Source organism: Garra rufa, chromosome 10, assembly GCF_049309525.1.
Source record: "Garra rufa chromosome 10, GarRuf1.0, whole genome shotgun sequence".
In the NCBI taxonomy this organism is placed as follows: Eukaryota; Metazoa; Chordata; class Actinopteri; order Cypriniformes; family Cyprinidae; genus Garra; species Garra rufa.
In genome coordinates, this window is record NC_133370.1 from 45,393,410 (window position 1) to 45,414,988 (window position 21,579).

The 21,579-nt window shown below is 38.5% G+C and overlaps 1 protein-coding gene across 1 annotated transcript in view; it reads right to left on the reverse strand.

Moving 5' to 3' along the window:
- Positions 1-14,084: 14,084 nt before the first annotated feature.
- Positions 14,085-21,579, reverse strand: part of wnt9a (wingless-type MMTV integration site family, member 9A) — a 51,388-nt gene continuing 43,893 nt past the window's right edge. Inside the window, 1 exon segment of the mRNA XM_073848939.1 lies at positions 14,085-18,262. Within this exon segment, the coding sequence (XP_073705040.1) occupies positions 17,774-18,262 (489 nt within the window). The 3' untranslated portion in view covers positions 14,085-17,773.

Below are 21,579 nucleotides of genomic sequence, written 5' to 3' on the forward strand. Positions count from 1 at the left end.
GTGGACAGATTCAGAATACAGGAAAAAAGTAAGGCATTTTTACTATCACTTTACTACTACTGTACCTCTAACTTCAGTGACTGCACAAATGTCTCACACTGTTCCAGTTGCACCTTTAGTTAACATTTTCCACACTTGGAAGACCTTCAGATGACTCCTAAGCCAGGTGGTCAGCCTTCCATCAATGCCATTTCTGCCACAACTACAGCCAAAGCATCCTCAGCCCTTTGGAAAAAATAACATCCACTGCTTCTAAGTCAGTTGATGTAATTCAAAAATTACTTGTCCCACATAAGTATCGGCATCTGCAAAGGGAAAGCCAATGAGTCTTTGGAAGGAGCTCACCCCACCAGACGGTCTCCATCTCTGGTCTCTTGGTCTACTCTGTTTGGCCATTGGTGAGTTAGAAGTTCAGTTAGGGTTCAGTTAATTTAAAGATTACTCATCACAAGAAGGTTTTTATCTAACAGGCTGTTCTATCCTCCAAAGCCCTTGCCTATGCAGTAGTCCTAGGATTGGACTTCATCTTCTTTTCTGTAATGATGTGCTTCCATGTGCATCTTTCATTCTACAAGACAAGAGAAGTAAAGAAGAGCTTAGAATTTTTTTTATGGAGCAAGATAGCGAGACCATGATAATTATGCAGGGTTAGGTAATGCTGTGCTCAAAAGTCAACACTTCAGCACTGCATACCTGTCTCTGTCCCTTCATGTCAAAGATAATAGAGTTGTTTTCAGTAAACTCTTTAAGATAATTATCATGTTTGCATGTCTTTCACTGAATAACCTAGAGATGACAACCAATCTACCTTTATTTCTGGTCGGGAGTGCCGCAGGGATCTGTGTTTGGCCCAATCCTCCTATTGATATAACATTGCTGGGAAGGGTTTTTTTTTCTATCACTTTTTCTGGCATCACACACAACAATACCTGTCTTTTCAGCCTGACAACTTCACAAAATAATCTCATATTTCTTTTTGCCTTTTAGGCAAAACTCCACACAATCTCAGCAGCTCAAATTATCCAATAACAATATAAAAATATATTTTTGCCAAATTGTTTTAACTAGAAACCAACCAGAGGGTTTGTTGTTGTTGTTTTCCCAAGCTACCAGTAAGTCTTTCAAGAATGTCTGAATTTGTAATATTAAAATTACTGTGCTCATATTTAATGTCAGATTTTTTACAACCAAATTATCCATCCAAGTGTTGTGAGACACTTAATGATATTTTTGAAACATCACATGATTTTGATCTGGGTGGTCTGCAATCTCATTTTGTGGTTGTGGTTCCTCACTATTATGTAAATGGTAACACAAAAATCCAGTAAGTGAATAAACATTGAGACACTGAATGGCTAAGAAAAAAACACGTTCAAGCACAAGCTGTGGGGACTGACCTCTATCTTTTAAATATCTTCCTGTGCCTTGGCCAAGTAAGATACGCCAAGCTCTCTTATTTTTCCTCCGTGTTTCGACATGGGTTCATGAGAGATTTATGGCTGTCATTTTGAGGACCATATTTCCTTTAGCACTATTTACTGTTCCTTGTCTTGTCTAGCTTTTTTACATATGATAGCCACCTGTAGACACGGAAAAAGTCATTGCCCTCTCTGTAAAGGTATTCCAAAATGTTACAATACAAATAACAGACACCTGATTCACCATAATGGACAGTTTCCACATAGTGTTCATGATGAAACCAGACAAAGATGGAAGTGGGATTGCTCAAGTTAAAACCACCCATTTCCGATCCTAAAGTGCTCCATTTGTGGTTATATTGTGGTGATACAGTACTTCCTAATAAAGTCATTGGTTTGAAAGTTGATTGGTCTATTGATCCATCATTAGGCATCAAATCTCAGTTGTGCATCTTTAAGCATCATCCCATTGTTTTTTTTTTTTTTTGTTTTTTTCAAGTAGGAGTTGGGATAATTCTGAACAGTCTACCAAATTCGAAGTTGAAGAATCCAGATTATGCTAAAGAAAGGAGCATGTGCACAGAGTTTGTAATTTTCTGTGTGTCTATTACATTGGTCTTTCATTATAGGTTCACTAAAACCTATCCTTGATCAAGCTATAACAAACATCTTTGTAATAAATTCAAATTATAGAGTAACTCAAAGGGGTTGCACACCAATGCATTCCACATTTAACGCATTCCACATGTCTAAGGCCACCGAGCATGTATGTAAATTTAGCATGCATGTAAATTTAGAAAAAAAATGTATGTGCAAATTTATTGATGAACCGTTATTAAAGCATAAAAACACATACAGGTTTTAACCAAAATTTATTTGTGAATTACAAGGTTAGTGAATAAGATCCAAGTACATTTTTTATTTCTAAAAATAATAAACTGTTATAAAATGCACATTTGAAGTTAAAGCAAACTGCAGCACACACAGTTCTATACAAATGTCTATATAGAACTTTACCACTATGCTTCAGAGATTAAAGGGGTCATCACAAATGTTTTCCTTTGTCTTTGGAGTGTTACAAGCTGTTTGTGCATATATAAGATCTGTAAAGTTGCAAAGATTAAAGTCTCAAACCCAAAGAGATATTCTTTATAAAAGTTAAGACTTAGCCACACCTTCCTAAAAGCACACTGTGCTTTTCAGAATGATTAGCTTTGTAAAAATCAATGCGTTTCAGAAAGGCGGAGCAGAGAGGAGCAACGATAATGTACAGTATGTGGAAAATAATGTGTATTTTGAACCTCAAACCATGTAAAGACATTTGCATTACACCAAATACTGTTTTTTTTTTAGCAACATGACCCCTCATATGACCCCTTTAAGATGAATAAAGGAGTACTAGGTGGTATTTCCTCTTAGATTAAAATGTTGCTAAGCCTGCACCTCTGTTGGCAAAGAAACTGATTCACCCACAGCAAACGCAAGCATGTAAAATCTGCCAGAACCTGAGGCCCAAAGGACAGATCCACTTCATGTTTATCTCATTTTATTTGAAATCCAGCTATGGTCTCTCAACGTTTTTCCCTAGCTGTGCAAGTATGTGCGTCAATGCGAAAAACACATGCTTTGTGTATTATTTATAGATGAATTTGTTTATTTATCAGAATCTTTTGCTCAAGGAAAACCTGCCTCAGTTGTACCATTCATTTAAAAAACAATTTTTTGTTTTGTTTTCAATTAACTCTCTACTGCTTGTATTTTTTTGCCTGACTACATGTCATTTCAGTTGGACAACTTAATCTAAAATCATATTATAGCCATCTTAGATTTAGAGATCACAACCTTCAGCTCAGCCCTGATAAATGCATCATTTATAGATCCATTTTCTCATTTATTATGTTTACATTTTTCTACATGTAAATCTATTGCTTATGTCCAAATTTATAAATAACCTTAAATAATATTTTTATTAATAAACATAATTAAACAGGTGCACAGACACAATATTTGTAGTTTGACAATTTGTGGCTGGTTAGGACGCAATAAGAGCCTAAGCACTGATTTTTTTTTTCTTTTTTTTTTTTTTCTTTTTTTTCAGTTTTCTTTACCTCTCTTCCCCCATACAGAAATGCAATGTGTGACTCTGGACCACAAAATGTAATTTTTGAAATTGAGATTTACACATAAAATTTATATATAAAGAGAGATATATAAAGATGAGATTTATATATTTAAAAAAAAAAAAGCTTTTTGATGTATTGGTCGAGATAACCTGGAATCTGAGGGTGCTGCAAAAATAAAATAAAAAATAAGAAAATCACCATTAAAGTTGTCCAAACGAAGTTCTTAGCAACGCATATTACTAATCAAAAATTAAGTTTTGATATGTTTATGGTAGGAAATTTGTAAAAAAAAAAAAAAAAAAATCTTAAGGGAACATATAATATCCTAATCATTTTGGGAATAAAAGAAAAATCCATAATTTTGACCCATACACTATATTGTTGCCAATTGCTAATATACTTATGCTACTTGCAACTGGTTTTGTGGTTAAGGGTCACATATATGATCTATATTGCTCTATATCAAGAGTGATATTGTCATATGTGTTACCTATAAGGCCTATATAATTTCACATATGTACAGTATGTCACAAAAGTGAGTACACCCTTCACATTTCAGCAACCATTTTAGTATATCTTCTCAAGGGACAATACTATAGAAATGAAACTTGGATATGTTTTAGAGTAGGCAATGTGCAGCTTGTATAGCAGTACAGATTTAATGTCCCCTGATAATTAATCAACATACAGCCATTATTGTTAAATAGGTGGCAACAAAAGTGAGGACACCCTAAGTGAACTTGAAAGTGTCAATATATTGTGTTAGCACCATTGTTATCTGGCACTGCCTTAATCATCCTGGATATGGAATTGAACAGAGCTGCACAGATTGTTGCTGGGATCCTCTTCCACTCCTCTATAACATGGTGCTTCTCCACCTTACACTTGAGGATGCCCCACAGGTGCTTAATAGGGTTCAGGTCTGGAGACATATTTGCCCACCCAATCACCTTCAGCTTCAGCTTCTTCAGCAAATCAGTTGACATCTTGGTGGTGTGTTTGGGATCATTATCATGTTGGAAAACTGCCGTTCTGCATAGTTTCTGGAAGGAAGGCGTGATGTTCTGCTATAGAATGTACATTACATAATGTAATCCATGTTTCCCTTAATGTTCTGCAGCTCCTCAGTACCAGCAGCACTCATGCAGCCCCAGAGCATGATGCTACCACCACCATACTTGACTGTAGACAAGACACAATTTTCTTGGCACTCCTCACCAGGGCATCGCCACACATGCTGGACACCATCTGAGCCAAACAAGTTTATCTTATAGTCTCGTCAGACCACAGGACATGGTTCCAGTAATTCATGCTCTTGGACAGGTTGTCTTCAGCAAACTGTTTGCGAGGTTTCTTGTGAGCCAGCGTCAGAAGAGGTTTCCTTCTGGGATGATGCCTATGCAAACAGACTTGTTGCAGTGTGCAGCGTATGGTCTGAGCACTGACAAGCTGACCTTCTACTTCTACTTCTGGCAGCACTCATGCATCTGTTTTGAAGCCATGTTCTGCACCTGATGCACAGAACGAGTGCTCAACTTCGTTAATCGACCCTTGCAAGGACTGTTCCGAATGAAACCCATCTTGGAAAACTTCTGTATGACTCTGACCGCTGTAGTGTAACTCAGTTTCAGGCTGTTACTGAACCTCTAATAGCCTTGGCCATCGTTGTGAAGAGCAACAATTCTAATTCTCAAATCTTCAGAGAGTTCTTTGCCATGAGATGCCATGTTGAACATCCAGTGGTCAGTGTGAGAGAATTGTACTTAAAGCACCTAATTTTAACTGGTCTAATACAAGACAGACAACTTTGTATGGTCCTGTCAAACAGACAAAAACATAAACTAGATTAATAGGACATGTGGCTTTGCTTGTTATCACTTAGAATGTACTCACATTTGTTTTTTTGTTTTTTAGAGGACAGTAAATCTATACTGCTATATAATGTTATATTTGGTGTTTGTAACTGTACTATCTTGACTGATGTGATGGTCTCTCCACAAACCCTCATAGTTGCCTAGAAGCACTACCTGTGTAAACACTGTTAAACTTGCAGTGCAAACGCTTCCATTTCTGTGGCTTCTTCACCTCGTAGCCCTTGATTTCACATCCAACCTCAGGCAGAATGAAACATGCCTCAGCACAAAGCTTCTGTGGAATAGGCAACTACACACTTCTGCTCTATGGGAGACTTGTGAGGGGACTGCTTACGTACTTGTGTTGTTTTCGGCACACAACAATGTTTTAACTGAGATTATCTCACTTTCCCACCCTTCTTGACCACATCAACCCTGTTGTGGGGTTTAGCAGAAAAAACGATGAGAACGTAGGAAACAGATTGCTCTTATGTATGTGTGTGTGTATGTCTGGTTGGTATTTTTTCAACAGCCTTTGCTCTAGTTGCACCCACTTCCTCAGTGGTAACAGCTGTCAAAACGTTGCAGGATTACAGTACATCGCACAGTTACGGCTGGCGTTAGAGCCTGGCACAGGACAGGAAGCTAGGAGGGGTGATGCATGCTGGGAATAAGGGTCATACAGAGCGAGGTAGGAGCAGCCCAAGGGAGGAAAAGCTAATACGAGACCATTCTAATGCTTGTCATTCTCAAACGTATGTCAGACAAATAACAGGGTTTCTGTGATGATCTAGCTAACAAAAATTTACCATGTGAAAACTGAACGTTGTTGTGACACCGTTTAAATTACCACCACAAGCTAAACATAGTTAGGCTCAAAGTCTCTATATACTTCACTATTCAGTCAGGGCCAAGTAATAGTTTTTCAGACACTAATAATGATAAAGACTTTATAAACAGCTGAAGCACTCTGTTTCTGTTGCATCAACTAAAATAAGAAAGCGGCAGGTGTGAAGAGCAGCTTGTGTCCATGCAACAGAGATGTAGCCAAGAGAATAAGTAAATGGAGGATTGCTCTGATTTATGCCTTAAAGAGATAGTTCAACCAAAAAATTTAAAATTACCTATGATTTACACATCCACCCCTTACCAAAAATAAGTGTACTTCAAGTTTATTTTATTAAGTATACATAAGTAAAGTTTAAGTATATTTTTAAGTATAATTTATGTAAAAAGTATATAAATATTAGTGTTCTAGTAGTATACTTTTAAGTGTACTATTTTAACACTCCTTGGGACTAAATTGGACCACTTTCTAGTATATAAAAGTATACCTTTAAGTATACTTTAAGTATAACTTTGAGTACACAAAAAGTTTACATCTATGCTTTTAGTTTGTACTGCAAATACTAAAAGTGAACTTAATATACAGTCGTGGCCAAAAGGTTTGAGAATTACATAAATATTGGAAATTGGAAAAGTTGCTGCTTAAGTTTTTATAATAGCAATTTGCATATACTCCAGAATGTTTTGAAGAGTGATCAGATGAATTGCATAGTCCTTCTTTGCCATGAAAATTAACTTAATCTTAAACTTAACTTAACTTAAAAACTTTCCACTGCACTGTTAAGAAGGCTTCAGGGCGTCCAAGAAAGTCCAGCAAGCGCCAGGATCGTCTCCTAAAGAGGATTCAGCTGCGGGATCGGAGTGCCACCAGTGCAGAGCTTGCTCAGGAATGGCAGCAGGCAGGTGTGAGGGCATCTGCACGCACAGTGAGCCAAAGACTTTTGGAAGATGGCCTGGTGTCAAGAAGGGCAGCAAAGAAGCCACTTATCTCCAAAAAAAATATCAGGGACAGATTGATCTTCCACCCTCCAACAGCAACTTCTTCCAACAACCCAACAACAGTTTGGTGAAGAACAATGCATTTCCCAGCACGATGGAGCACCGTGCCATAAGGCAAAAGTGATAACTAAGTGGCTCGGGGACCAAAACGTTAAAATTTTGGGTCCATGGCCTGGAAACTCCCCAGATCTTAATCCCATTGAGAACTTGTGGTCAATCCTCAAGAGGCGGGTGGACAAATAAAAACCCACTAATTCTGACAAACTCCAAGAAGTGATTATGAAGGAATGGGTTGCTATCAGTCAGGATTTGGCCCAGAAGTTAATTGAGAGCATGCCCAGTCGAATTGCAGAGGTCCTGAAAAAGAAGGGCCAACACTGCAAATACTGACTCTTTGCATAAATGTAATTGTCGATAAAAGCCTTTGAAACGTATGAAGTGCTTGTAATTATATTTCAGTACATTACAGAAACAACTGAAACAAAGATCTAAAAGCAGTTTAGCAGCAAACTTTGTGAAAACTAATATTTGTGTCATTCTCAAAACTTTAGGCCACGACTGTATATTAAAATTAAAATTCCAAATCTTCAGAGGCAAAACGATTGATTTGTGAGAGGAATAGACTTTGCACAAATTTAAAAATTGCTGCCAGAAGAGGCCTTGCATCAGCCTTGGATGTGAAATTTCATTGTCTCTTGTGTGTCTTGTGACCAATTGCATCATGCAGTATCTTTTTGAATGAGATTTGACCGTGGAAATGAAGTGTGGCCATTCTCAGCAAATAAAATCTAATGTTTTACACTCTTCTTTGCATAAAGATATCATATGGCTTCAGAAGACTTGAAATACAACTGTCACAGTTCTGTCAGTTCATGTCTGTTCTATTGGTTTCTCCCATTGTCTCCCCCTGTCATTTTGTCATCTTTTGGTTTAGGCCTTCGTCAGTGTGATTCCCTGCACCTGTCCTTGTATGATTAGTCACCCTTTATAAGTTTGTCTTTCAGTTCAGTTGATGTCGGTCTTTATTTGATGTTACTGTTTCATGTGTGTGGATTATCCTGCCTGTTCCTGTCTGTTCCTTGAAGAAGATATTAAATATAGTGTTAATTGTTGATCTCGACTTCGTCTCGTTCATCCAGCACGTCTATACCGTAACAGAAAGACCGACCAATACAGTTTACCCGGCACGTTTTCCCTGCGTTTATTTTTTCAGTTTTTTACTCAGTGTTTTGTTTTTTCTGTTATTATGGACCCTACTGTTCTCCTGATCCTCCTGAGGCAGGGGGAACGCTCTCTTGAGGACCACACACGTGAGTTTCTCTTCCTGGCGAACCAGTCACACTTCCCGGATAGCAGCCTATGCATCCACTACCGCTTAGGACTGAATTCCACCACCAAGGCGCTGCTATCCGGGGAGGGTCCTCAAGAGAGCCTGCCGGATTTCATCGAGTGGGTGCTGGCGTCCTGCCGATCATCCTGGACTGTTGACATCGTCAAGGAGGACGTCAGCCCCACTCCAGACCCAGAACCCAGCCAACCATCACCCCGACATGCGGAGTTGCAGCCCGAGCCCACCGCAGATGGAGAGACAGAGCCGAGAGCGATAGAGCCAGAGCCTGACCCATCTGACCAGGTGCGAGAGCCGACTACAACATCTGTGATGGTGGATTGCCACGTGGAGCAAGAGAGGGCGATAGAGAGCCCTGCCCACTGCACCACCGCTGAGGGTGAGCTTGGACTAAATTCTGGGGATTTAATAGACTTTTTCTCGGATCTCATCGAAGATAACTCTGGTAACTTAATTGACTTTGATATGGAAATATCCGTCTGTCCTGTCTGCCCGGAATTCCCACCCACCCACCCTCTGTCATCCGATGCCATGTTCGTCTGGCCGCCGCTGTCCCCTGACAGCCCCTCAGCTCACCCTCAGCCCACCACCTGTGCAGTGGGCTCGCCGCGGGACTGCCAGCGTCCATCGGCGTCTCGGCTGGAGGATCCCTCAGCTCCGCCTCCAGCCTCCGAGTCCAGGACTCCGCCTCGGCCCTTCGACCCCGCGGTTCCACCACGGCTCTCGACGCCCTCCTCTACACCGTCGCCCGTCGATCCACCAGCTCCACCGGGCTCCATCGTCTTTTCGGCTCCGCCCTGGTCAGTCGTCACCCCATCGTCACCTCAGGACTCTGCTCCTCCGGCTGTGCCTCGTCGCGCCGTCCCACCGGCTCCTTGGGACTCCTCCTTCCTGCGGGCACAGCCTCAATCCTCTGTCGCTCCGGCTCCGCCGCGGATCTCCGGGACTCCGCCTCCACCTCGGGCGCCAGAGCCTGTTCCACCTTGGCCCTCCGGATCCTCGGCGTCACCCCGGATCATCGGCTCTCCGTCTTCGCCTCGGGCTCCTTCTCCATCTGCTCCGCCTCTGTCGGTCGGCCCCATGGAGTCGGCACGCCTTCGTCCACCATGGTTCCTCCCTCCGTCGGCTCCACAGTGGGCCGTCATCATGGCTGGGGTCTGGGTCTGTTCCTCCTGCCTTACGCCCCACCCATGTCCTCCCTGGCTCCTCCCTCCGTCGTCGCCCCTCTGGACTGTACTGTCTGTCACCTGGACTTTTGTTTTGGTCCCCCTCCTGGGGTGGCGTCCTCCGCCGAAGCCGCCATGGACATTTTCCTTTTTTTTCGCCCCTCTTTTCTGTTTTGTTTTTCTTTTTCTACGGCGCGAGGACGCGCCTATTCGGAGGGGGGCGTAATGTCACAGTTCTGTCAGTTCATGTCTGTTCTATTGGTTTCTCCCATTGTCTCCCCCTGTCATTTTGTCATCTTTTGGTTTAGGCCTTCGTCAGTGTGATTCCCTGCACCTGTCCTTGTATGATTAGTCACCCTTTATAAGTTTGTCTTTCAGTTCAGTTGATGTCGGTCTTTATTTGATGTTACTGTTTCATGTGTGTGGATTATCCTGCCTGTTCCTGTCTGTTCCTTGAAGAAGATATTAAATATAGTGTTAATTGTTGATCTCGACTTCGTCTCGTTCATCCAGCACGTCTATACCGTAACAACAACAACACATCAGTTTTTGCTAAAAATACCCGTTACTGTACTTTTCTTTTCCTTATATGTGTTTTTATTGTGTGTTTTTTATTGTTCAGAAGTAGGTAGGTTTAGGGTAGTGGTGGGGTTAGGTGATCCAATTAATGTGTAAATTTATAAACAGCGATTTATTTATTTATTACAAATGCATGCAAATCATTAATTAAAGGCAAACAACTGAAAGCAATGGAGGACCCTGCATTTCGAAGAGTGATGCTAAAGGGGTACCCTGTACATTAAAAAATGACTTAAGGGGTACCCTACGTTTTAAAAAGAAACACCAAAGGATCCTGACCAAGAGTCAAAATGTGACAAGTTGGGAGTGAGAACATGTTGATATTTTTCTTACACAATCTCTTCGCTTCACTTCAAAAGGCATTTATTCACACCCTGAAGCCATGTGGAGCAATTTTTTATGATGGATTAATGCACTTTATTGGACTTTAAAATCTCCACATACATTTACTGCCATTATAAAGTTTGGAAGAGCCAGGACATTTTTAAATATAACTCCAACTGTATTTGTCTGAAAGAAGAAAGTCATATATACCTAGAAAGGCTGGAGTGTGAATACCTAAAAGGTAGATTTTTTTTTTTTTTTTTTTTGGGTGAACTATAACTTTAATTGTAGATCCTTGTCCATGACGGACAGATCATTAATGGCTGGACCTTGATTTAATTACAATATATCAGGCATGAAATTCAAACATTCGCCTATAATTCATCAACCTTAGATGTGGCTTATCATTTTAAAGTAAAATATGTAAGTAGTAGCAACTTTACATGACTGCTCAAAAAAAATATGCAGTAATTTTTGCTTGTTTAGAGCAATACATCATTCGAAACTGTAAAGGGTCTACACTCACAATCAACAACACATTGTGTTCTTGTAAAATACAGAAAACAAACAGGGGCGTGTTACAAAAATGAACCAAATCTTATTGTATAGCCTATTTTATCTATAGAAAACTTAAAATGTCTACTTCTAAATTAACCAATTCTCTGATTATTGAATCCGTATTAAAGGTGCATTTCTCGCTGAAGGATGACAAGTCAGCCTTGTTAACTTCATCTTTACTCAGGAAACACTAGTTTATTAATAAATAATTAAAATATGCCCTTGCTATTTTTATATTCATATTCCTAGTCATTACTTTTGTACCAAGCGTTTGTTTACTTTGCAGCAAGCTTTATGTATGCGCTTAAGCGCAGAACAGGCTATATATTAAAGGCCCCCCCAAGTACATATTCAAGTAAATTAATATAAACATGCGATTAGTCAACTAATGGCTTAAATGAACGGCTATTTGTCAACTAGAAATATTTTTAGTCAGGGCCAGCCCTAGGGTGAACTATTAATAATTATGTTAATTACTGATGTAGATTTTCCAATCCCAAATTACATTTATTATGCATTTTCCTATGGTCTTAGCACATGAATGTTGTTGGGAAACTCAGAGCTCTCTCACTATAAGCCCTTACACAGCTGGTGAAGAACTTGAGGCTGTTGACCGAACAAAAGATCCTCAGTGGGGAGTTAGTATCATAATCTGGCAAAGTTGTTTGACTTCTGATTCAACATAATCAGAGATTCTTGAGCCATGTCAGCATGACATGGAGCAGGTTTTTGCAAAAACGTGTAAGCAGAGCGGCGCATATTAGGGCTATTCTGCTGTTTATATTTTACAAATCACTGTAGGGTTTGGTACCAAGACAAGTCAAAATGATTTATGAAACTGTATACTTCATTTTTTTTCATCCCCATTCTGTCCATCTGCCCAGATGTATATCTTCCTCTCGGCTCACCAATTCTCACTAATTACATCTCTGGTGGCGACAATCTCAATCCCATCCCCAATTACAGCCGGACATTGGAAGATGCTATTCCAGCAGGAGTTTGAAACGGATGGCTTTCACTGAACCAAGGTTGTGAACTTTACTACAGATATGAAAGCCATTAAACAAAGTCATTACAGAAATCTGTCACTGAAAAAAAGCACCTTGAGACAGCTGTTTCCTGCCTGTAATTAATCTCTGTGCCCCCAAAATAGGATAAAGACAAGAACAGGAAACTGTGACACACCATGGTGATCAGTTTCGTGTTCTTAGTTCCCTGATGACGTCTTTAGACTTGATTGTGTAGCTTCCCAAATTTCAGAGGAAAGGGGGTCAGTAAAAAACCAAAAGGTTTGGAATATCATATTACATGTTAACCTGCCAGTATAGGTTACATTTTTAATAAAGAAAACATAATATGTGCCCCTCGACCACAAAACCAGTCTTAAGTAGCAATAGCCTACAATACATTTTATGGGCCAAAATTATTGATTTTTCTTTTATGCCAAAAATCATTAGGATATTAAGTAGAGATATCAAGTAAAGATCATGTTCCATTAAGATATTTTGTAAATTCTGCAAATATATAAAAAAAAAAATTTTTTTATTAGTAATATGCATTGCTAAGAACTTTAATTGGACAACTTTTAAGATGATTTTCTCAATTTTTTTTGGCACCATCAGATTCCAGATTTTAAAATTGATTTTTAAAATCTCAGCCAAATATTGTTCTATCCTATTTATTCAACTTTTTGATGATGTATAAATCTCAATTCCAAGAATTGACCCTTATGACTGGTTTCGTGGTCCAGGGTCACATATACAGTGCCTTGTAAAAGTACTCATACCCCTTCATTTTTTTCACATTTTGTTTTGTTTTTTGTTTGTCCTTTGTTTGTTTTGCAGCATTATGTTAAACTGCTTTAAATTAGTTTTTCCCCGCATCAATTTACACGCCATACACCATAATAATGACAAAGCAAAAACCAGATTTGCAAATTTTACTAATTTATTAAAAATAAAACACTGAAATAAGTACATTGCATAAGTATTCATACCCTTTACTCAGTACATAGTTGAGTATGATGTGACAAGCTTTGCACATCTGCATTTGGCAATTATCTGCCATTCTTTGCCTCACCTTTTCACCTCTCAAGCTCTGTCAGCTTGGATGGGGGCTGGTAGACATTTTCTAGAGTCCTAGTTGTTCCAATCGTCTTCCATTATGGATAATGGAGGCTACATGCTTCTGTGAACCTTCAATTTAGCAGATTTTTCTGAACTCTTCCCTAGATCATCGCCTTAACGCAAGTCTGTCACTGAGCTCTACAGGCAGTTATCTTGACCTCAGGACTTGGTTTTTGCTCTGATATGCATTTTCAGCTGTTAGACCTTTTCTGAGAGGTGTGTGTCTTTCTAAATCATACTCATTCACATGAATTTGCCACAGTTTAACTCCACTCCAAGTGTAGCAACATCTAGAAGCAATATGAATGCTCCTGAGCTAAATTTCGAGTGTCCCAGAAAAGGGTATGAATACTTATGCAACAGGATCTTTTTCGTTTTTTATTTCTAATACATTTGCAAAGTTGTTACATACCTGTTTTGTGCTTTGTCATTATGGTGAATGAGATGTAGATTGATGTGGAAAAAAAGTAATTTAAAGCAGTTTAACATAATGCTGCAACAAAACGTGAAAAAAAGAAGGGGTATAAATACTTTTGCAAGACACTGTAGCTTAATGAAATCCAAAAACTCAAAAACAAAAAAATTAAATCAAAGTTTTTCGGGTTTGTTTGTTCATTTTTCTATATTTTAAAGATGATTTTCCAAATACAAATGAGTCATTTCTGACCATCACCAACTTGACAAATGAAAGCTCACATCTAAAATCAGAAACACAAAATCTCAACATTCTTTTAAAAACTCTTTTATTATTTTCAGATTTTCTTGCCTTTGTTATACAAAGATGTTAAATAACTTAAATACATTCTTACCAGTCATTCATGATCAGTTTATACCTACAAGCTATACACATGAGGTAGAGGAAATAATTTAGAGGAAATCAGTTTCCCATAAGACAAGAAAAAGTGGACAAAGACAAACTACTGACAAAAACTCTGCCCTTAAAAGAAAAAGAATACCTTTTAATAGTTACAGCATTGCACAAACCCTGACAAAAATCAGAATAGTGACCAAGCCATTGGAATTTATGGAAAAAAATTACTGTGCATTTGTTCAATGCCAAGTGTCTGTGATCCACTCTCGATGAATGTAGGTCTAAAACAATCAACTGACTTGCTAGTTATGTTTATTTCATAAAATCAATATGGTAGTATAAAATAGTATAAAATTTTACAGCCTTTATGCTACAAATGATGAGATTGCTACAGCTAACTGGGACATGTATAGTCTTACTGTGGGTGTTGTAGTTGGGTGTAGTTGTTAATCTTTGGTATACATTCCTTATAATAAATAAGGACAAAGATGTATTTCAGACATAGGAGCAGAACAGAATTTTAAAGGGTTTGCATTGTTTTTTTTTTGTTTTTTTGTTTGTTTGTTTTTTTATCTTTGGGGGGAAATGTTTTCTTTTAACCATCGGGAGCAATTATACAATGTATGTACAGGAATAAAAAAACATATACCTCAACCCCAGAAAGCAAATACCCAATTACAGGCCAGATGCAAGACAGAGAAAATATATAGAAAATCATCTTGAACTTTACAAAATGTACAATTAACACATGCTCATAAAACATTTTAAAATAAGTTATATTTTGTCTCTGTGTCCATTTTTCCTACCAAATACATTTTGTACAGGTTTCATTGGAAAGTGAGAATAAGAAACCAAGAAAACAACAAAAAGAAACTTATAACTTATGCTTTCACAATGCCTTCTGTCAATGACAAAAAATATTACTGATTACTGAGAACATGCAGCATGCCAAAAAAAGCAACTATATGTGATCTCTACATTGTTTTTCAGCATATGGAGTGAGTTAGAAGAGAATTGTGTCTTATATGCATGTCATTGCTGTTTTCTGTTCACTTCTGCTGTGGGCAGACACCATAACTGGTGAAACACTCGGCATAGCCATTATGGTTTCCATTTAGCGTGCTAAAGTCTATGTTTGTGTTTCCATGCATTCTTTAATTGGCATGTCTCCCCATCAAATAACTATTTGGAATTCAGCTTGTTACTTCAAATGAAAGAAAGAAATTGAATCCCTTCTCAGACTCAGTACTCTTGCACGCCTTGGTTTTTGGATTCAAAATTTGTTTCAAAATCTTCACTGAAAATAACTGTATTGATATGAAATATCAGCACTTTGTGTTGTTTCCCATGGAAAAAGTCTTAATATCTTATGCAAATTTGTAGAAGAAAATGTGTTTTGTTTTAAGGATATTTTTACCAGAAAAACACAAATGAATTAATAAAATGATTTTCTGTTGTGCTGTCTATTAATGTAGATGTCATTTTCAGTTGAGCATTTGGCCATCTTCAATTCAACACCAAAACATTTGATCGAAAATTAAAATGTAAATTTGCTTATTTAAAAATTTGACACAAAAAACTTATAAAACACAGTGCTTTCCAGGTGATGCATACTTTCACAGAGATCTATAATCGAATCATTTATTTACAAAGCACTGAACTTGGCACTTCATAAAACATGTGATCTTTTTGAGTTTGACCGAACTTAAAACAGCAACGTACCTCTACTTAGTCAGACAGATCTAAACATCTTTATTCTGGAAAGTTCTGCCCAAAAGCGTTATGCATGTGCCTCACTTTTGTCTGAATGCCACAGGAACATAACCATAGCTATTTACAACTTAAAAAAAAGAATACATAAATAAATAAAAGAGCTTCCAAGCTTCAGTGCGTGAATGGTGCCATTTTTCTTGTTGTCGGTCTCTCACTCAGTAGTTCATTCACACTAAACTAAAAAAATAAAAGAGCATATATAATCCATTCATATATATTTTGTCATATCTTAATTTCTATATATTGTATTTACACGATGTGGATCTCAACAGAGTTCGGCGATCTGAATACAAAGTCATACATGGTCAAAGTTTGTGCTGCCGCTAAACTGACAGAGCGTTTAAATGAATAAAAGTCTGATCAGAAACTTAGATCCTGTCATTTGGTCACACAGCGGCATTCTCCGTGCCAGCTGTCATGTTAAATAAATTTCAAAAATATGGAATTCGCAGTGTTTACATTTTACAATATAGATATATGGACTTCTACGTCCATACAGTCATAATAATATGCCATGTCCAGCCTCTCCACGACTGTGAATAGATTCAATGAAACGGTCATTGTTGATTTGTTAACAATGTGACAAGACAGAACCACAGTCAAGCAGTACATCATCCACACTTGAATGTAAAAAAGTTCACTGTAGTTTTCCAACATCAATACTTGCTGGAAAATGTATTAGATTAGCTCTGAGGTTAGATATTTCCCCCCTAGAAAAAAGGCAAAAAGGGGAAATTTTCTTCGTTCCAATGCAAATTTGTTTCTCACATGTTTATTCCCAACACTTACTTGCACTCTCCAGCTGACAGAACGTAAAGCAGCCATAAAGCATGGCATATTTCATATTTAACCAGCATTGTCCTGAAAAGCACTGCTGCAACGATTACAGCAATGAATCAGCAGCTGGATGGACAGATCTGTCGTCAAGTGGAAGCCTAAATCACGGAGACTAACGCTCCTTGCGATATCTCTGAGATTTCTTTACCATCCAATGGCGCGTAGTGGTTTCGCTTGTTCCCTGAACAGTCGTTTGTAGAGTTTGTTTAAGGCCGAGTTAAATCTTAAATAGACTGGCAAAGATTTCCACTGTCAAGCAAAAAAGTACATAATAAAATAAAAAACAAAAAGGAAGGAAAAGCACATTTCCTTCCACGCAAGGACTGCTCCTTGAGATGTTGCATAAATTATATCCACAGAAAAACACAAATCAAAAGTATTGCTTTCCTAAGGGCCTTGTCGAAGAGAATTACAACACAAAGTGAACGCGAGCACACAAACAATAAAACATTTGTGTGGTTAGTGGTTATTTAGCATACTCAGATAAGTGGTGTATATAATAGAATTATAATGCAATTTTATCTATGTACATATGCATACACACTCTCGTGTGGGTGTTGGATACATGTGCATGTAGAATTAATCTGACGCCATTGCAAATTCCAGTTGGAATCTCCAAGTTGGAATTGAGTCACACATACTCTTACACATACGGCTTGAAGCTATTATTCAGAGGACTGTCAAATCATTGGACAAACAATTGTCTGTCCAAGACTGGACTTCACTGCTGATTGATATCTTGGCAGACGAATTACTCCGCCAACTGTTTCATCTAGTTCCAAGGTGTCTTTCAAAGCTGTAGACCATTCCCTTAGGCTTGGTATATTATACAGCTTTCACACTGCTCCACATGGAAAACAGAAAAAATGCCCTGCGAAACCTCTCAAAAAAGTGCTTTCAACTAGTTTGATGTCTTTGAGACCTTTCCCCAAACTAGTACGACTTGTCACTTCTCCTTTCTTTTCACTGTTCTCAGACTGGTGAGAGATGTTCTGCACGGTCGTGGCGGTTTTTACCCCTTACAGGTGTAAACCTCTTCTCTTTGTGTGCACTGTTTGCATTCAACATAGCAGCACCAGCGCACCTGGCACTGACACGGTCTGGTCACCACCCGGCTCTGAGTGTTGTGGCCCCTGCCGCAGCAGATTGCCTCACAGTTCTTATCCTTGTAGCATTTGCGGGCCATGGTGCCTGCCGAGTACTTGCTAGGCCTGCAAAAACTCGGCGAGTCCTCGATGTGAACCAGATCAGAGGTGCGGGGAATGATGTCCTGTCGAGGGCCCGGAGAAGGCTGCTGCCCTTGGGATCGTGTCTGGGAGATCTCCCCTTCCCCGGTCGCCTCGTTGTTGGAGCTGGCCATTTTGATTGAAGCCTCGTAGCGCTGCTTGAGCTGCTTGCCGATTTCGTGGAAGGGCGCCAGCTGCCTCCAGCATGTTTGCACGGTACACGAGCCCGAAACTCCGTGACACTTACAGGTGGTCTCCACCCCCGCCTTGATCACCTGTGCGGGACAAATGTTAAAAGTAGTCAGACGACACACATCAAAGGAATCACACGCGAGATTTTTACCAAACATCAACATTTGTGTCTCCAATTATCTCAGCAGACACAGCACAGCGCTCAGCTGCGATACATCAAAGACACAGTGTTTACTCAACCCTTATGTTGCCCCTTCGTATTGAAAAATCTGTATAGGTCAGTTAAACAGATGGGCAAAGCTATTTACAAAACAAGAATTTCAAAAGCACATTGAGGCAGCGGCTTTGATGTTCCCACATATTTTGATTGCTTTTACCCTTCCCAACCAAAGACCGAAGATATAATACAGGGCATTGAGGAGCAGGGCATTATCGTCATTCTTACCTAATTGCCATAATTATGTTTCTACCAAATGCATCGGTTGACATTAAAAGGCTGTGCTTTAAAATATGTCAGTTGTATACAATTCTAAGAAAAAGTGGGCCAGATATGTTATTATTATGATAGCCGTGGTAACTTTAATTTCAGTCGCAAGGCACAAAGTGGAGGCTTTTTGATGCTTATTATTAGAGGCGAACAGTAGTGAAGTATTTTTACTTTACTCAAATAAATTAAAAAAGTATCTGTGGTTTATCAAAGGGTTTATCAACCTTTTTGGAAGACTTTACTTTAATACATTCCAAATCATAATGTCATAATTTCCCTGCACTACATTTCATGAATAAAAGTTGTTTGTTTTATTTCTAATACTTAAGACCATTACACATGTAATACTTTCTTGTACTTGTCTAAAAGTAAGAAAGTAATAGATTTCTAATGTAATTAAGTATAAAATTAAATTTTATATTAATGCAATATTAAGTAAGTTTACTAAAGAAAAACACTGATAAAGTACAGACACTTGAAAAGTACTTTTACAGCTGAGTAAAAATACTTCACTGCTGTCTGCCTCTGATGATTATAAAGTATAATATATTTTTATGTATTTTAAAACTGTCATTCTTGAGTTTACCACAGAGATCTCACTTATGGTTTGATGTTTTCTACTGTGTAAGAAAAAATAATCTGAAAAAAGATTCATGAAACCGCTTCGAAGTCCCGTTCTGAATAAATCTGCAATCTGCGCTCCTAGGTCCCGATCGAAAGCAAAAGATTTTGCTCGGTTCGCAAATCATTCAACTCATTGAGTGAATTAAGAACCAGTTCTGAATTTCCAATCTGAATCAAATGATTTGCGATACGCAAAGTTAAGATCCAAGTCAAATTATTTGTGAACCCGCTTCAAAGTCCTGATCTGAATCAAATGATTTGCGATATGTGATCCAATTAGAGTGCTTCGAAACAGTTAATCATGTTGCAACGCAATGGTTTTTAAAACCACTACAAGCGATGTCGAAATTCGAAAAAGGATGGCTCTTTTAATTTGATCTGTTTTTTGCTATAATTGCTTGAAATAAAAAGAAGTCATGAGTTTGAATTTTTCAAGTACCTCTTCAGGTATATTGCTATTTTTAAGGGTTTTCCAGGCCTTAAATTTCAAAAAGTCAAATTCAAGTACTTCAAGCACTTTAAGGGGAGACAATGCGGGCAAAAACGCTGTTTTTTCAAGCACCTGTCAAGTTTGAGATTTGTTTTTTCAGACTAGCGGAAAGAAAACATCCAAAAGACACTGTTAAGTGTTTCTTTTATAGCACTTTATCTATTTTTTGTCAGTAGATTTCAATTATAATCCATATTTTTAAAGACTGTTTTCTTAAATAGATTTTTTTTCTCCTACACTGAGCTATAAATCTCCACTTCAGTAGCACTTACACACACCAAACTTAAAATTTTTATTCCTGTCTATATCCTGAAGGTTTTTTCAAAGGGATTTGTTCATATATAATAATAATAATAATAATAATAATAATAATAATAATAATATAATATTAATAAAATATTAATAAAATATTAATAAATAATAATTTGCTTGATTTTATACATTTTATTCCCTAAATTATATATATATATATATATATATATATATATATATATATATGTATATATATATATATATACAGGTCCTTTTCAAAAAATTAGCATATTGTGATAAAGTTCATTATTTTCTGTAATGTACTGATAAACATTAGACTTTCATATATTTTAGATACATTACACACAACTGAAGTAGTCCAAGCCTTTTATTGTTTTAATATTGATGATTTTGGCATACAGGTCATGAAAACTCAAAATTCCTTTCTCAAAAAATTAGCATATCATGAAAAGGTTCTCTAAACGAGCTATTAACCTAATCATCTGAATCAACTAATTAACTCTAATCACCTGCAAAAGATTCCTGTGGCTTTTAAAAACTCCCAGCCTGGTTCATTACTCAAAACTGCAATCATGGGTAAGACTGCCGACCTGACTGCTGTCCAGAAGGCCATCATTGACACCCTCAAGCAAGAGGGTAAGACACAGAAAGAAATTTCTGAACGAATAGGCTGTTCCCAAAGTGCTGTATCAAGGCACCTCAGTGGGAAGTCTGTGGGAAGGAAAAAGTGCGGCAGAAAACGTTGCACAGCGAGAAGAGGTGACCGGACCCTGAGGAAGATTGTGGAGAAGGACCGATTCCAGACCTTGGGGGACCTGCGGAAGCAGTGGACTGAGTCTGGAGTAGAAACATCCAGAGCCACCGTGTACAGGCGCCAGGTCAAGCCACTTTTGAACCAGAAACAGCGGCAGAAGCGCCTGACCTGGGCTACAGAGAAGCAGCACTGGACTGTTGCTCAGTGGTCCAAAGTATTTTTTTCGGATGAAAGCAAATTTTGCATGTCATTCGGAAATCAAGGTGCCAGAGTCTGGAGGAAGACTGGGGAGAGGGAAAAAGCAAAATGCCTGAAGTCCAGTGTCAAGTACCCACAGTCAGTGATGGTCTGGGGTGCCATGTCAGCTGCTGGTGTTGGTCCACTGTGTTTTATCAAGGGCAGGGTCAATGCAGCTAGCTATCAGGAGATTTTGGTGCACTTCATGCTTCCATCTGCTGAAAAGCTTTATGGAAATGAAGATTTCATTTTTCAGCACGACCTGGCACCTGCTCACAGTGCCAAAACCACTGGTAAATGGTTTACTGACCATGGTTTACTGTGCTCAATTGGTCTGCCAACTCTCCTGACCTGAACCCCATAGAGAATCTGTGAGATATTGTGAAGAGAAAGTTGAGAAACGCAAGACCCAACACTCTGGATGAGCTTAAGGCCGCTATCGAAGCATCCTGGGCCTCCATAACACCTCAGCAGTGCCACAGGCTGATTGCCTCCATGCCACGCCGCATTGAAGCAGTCATTTCTGCAAAAGGAT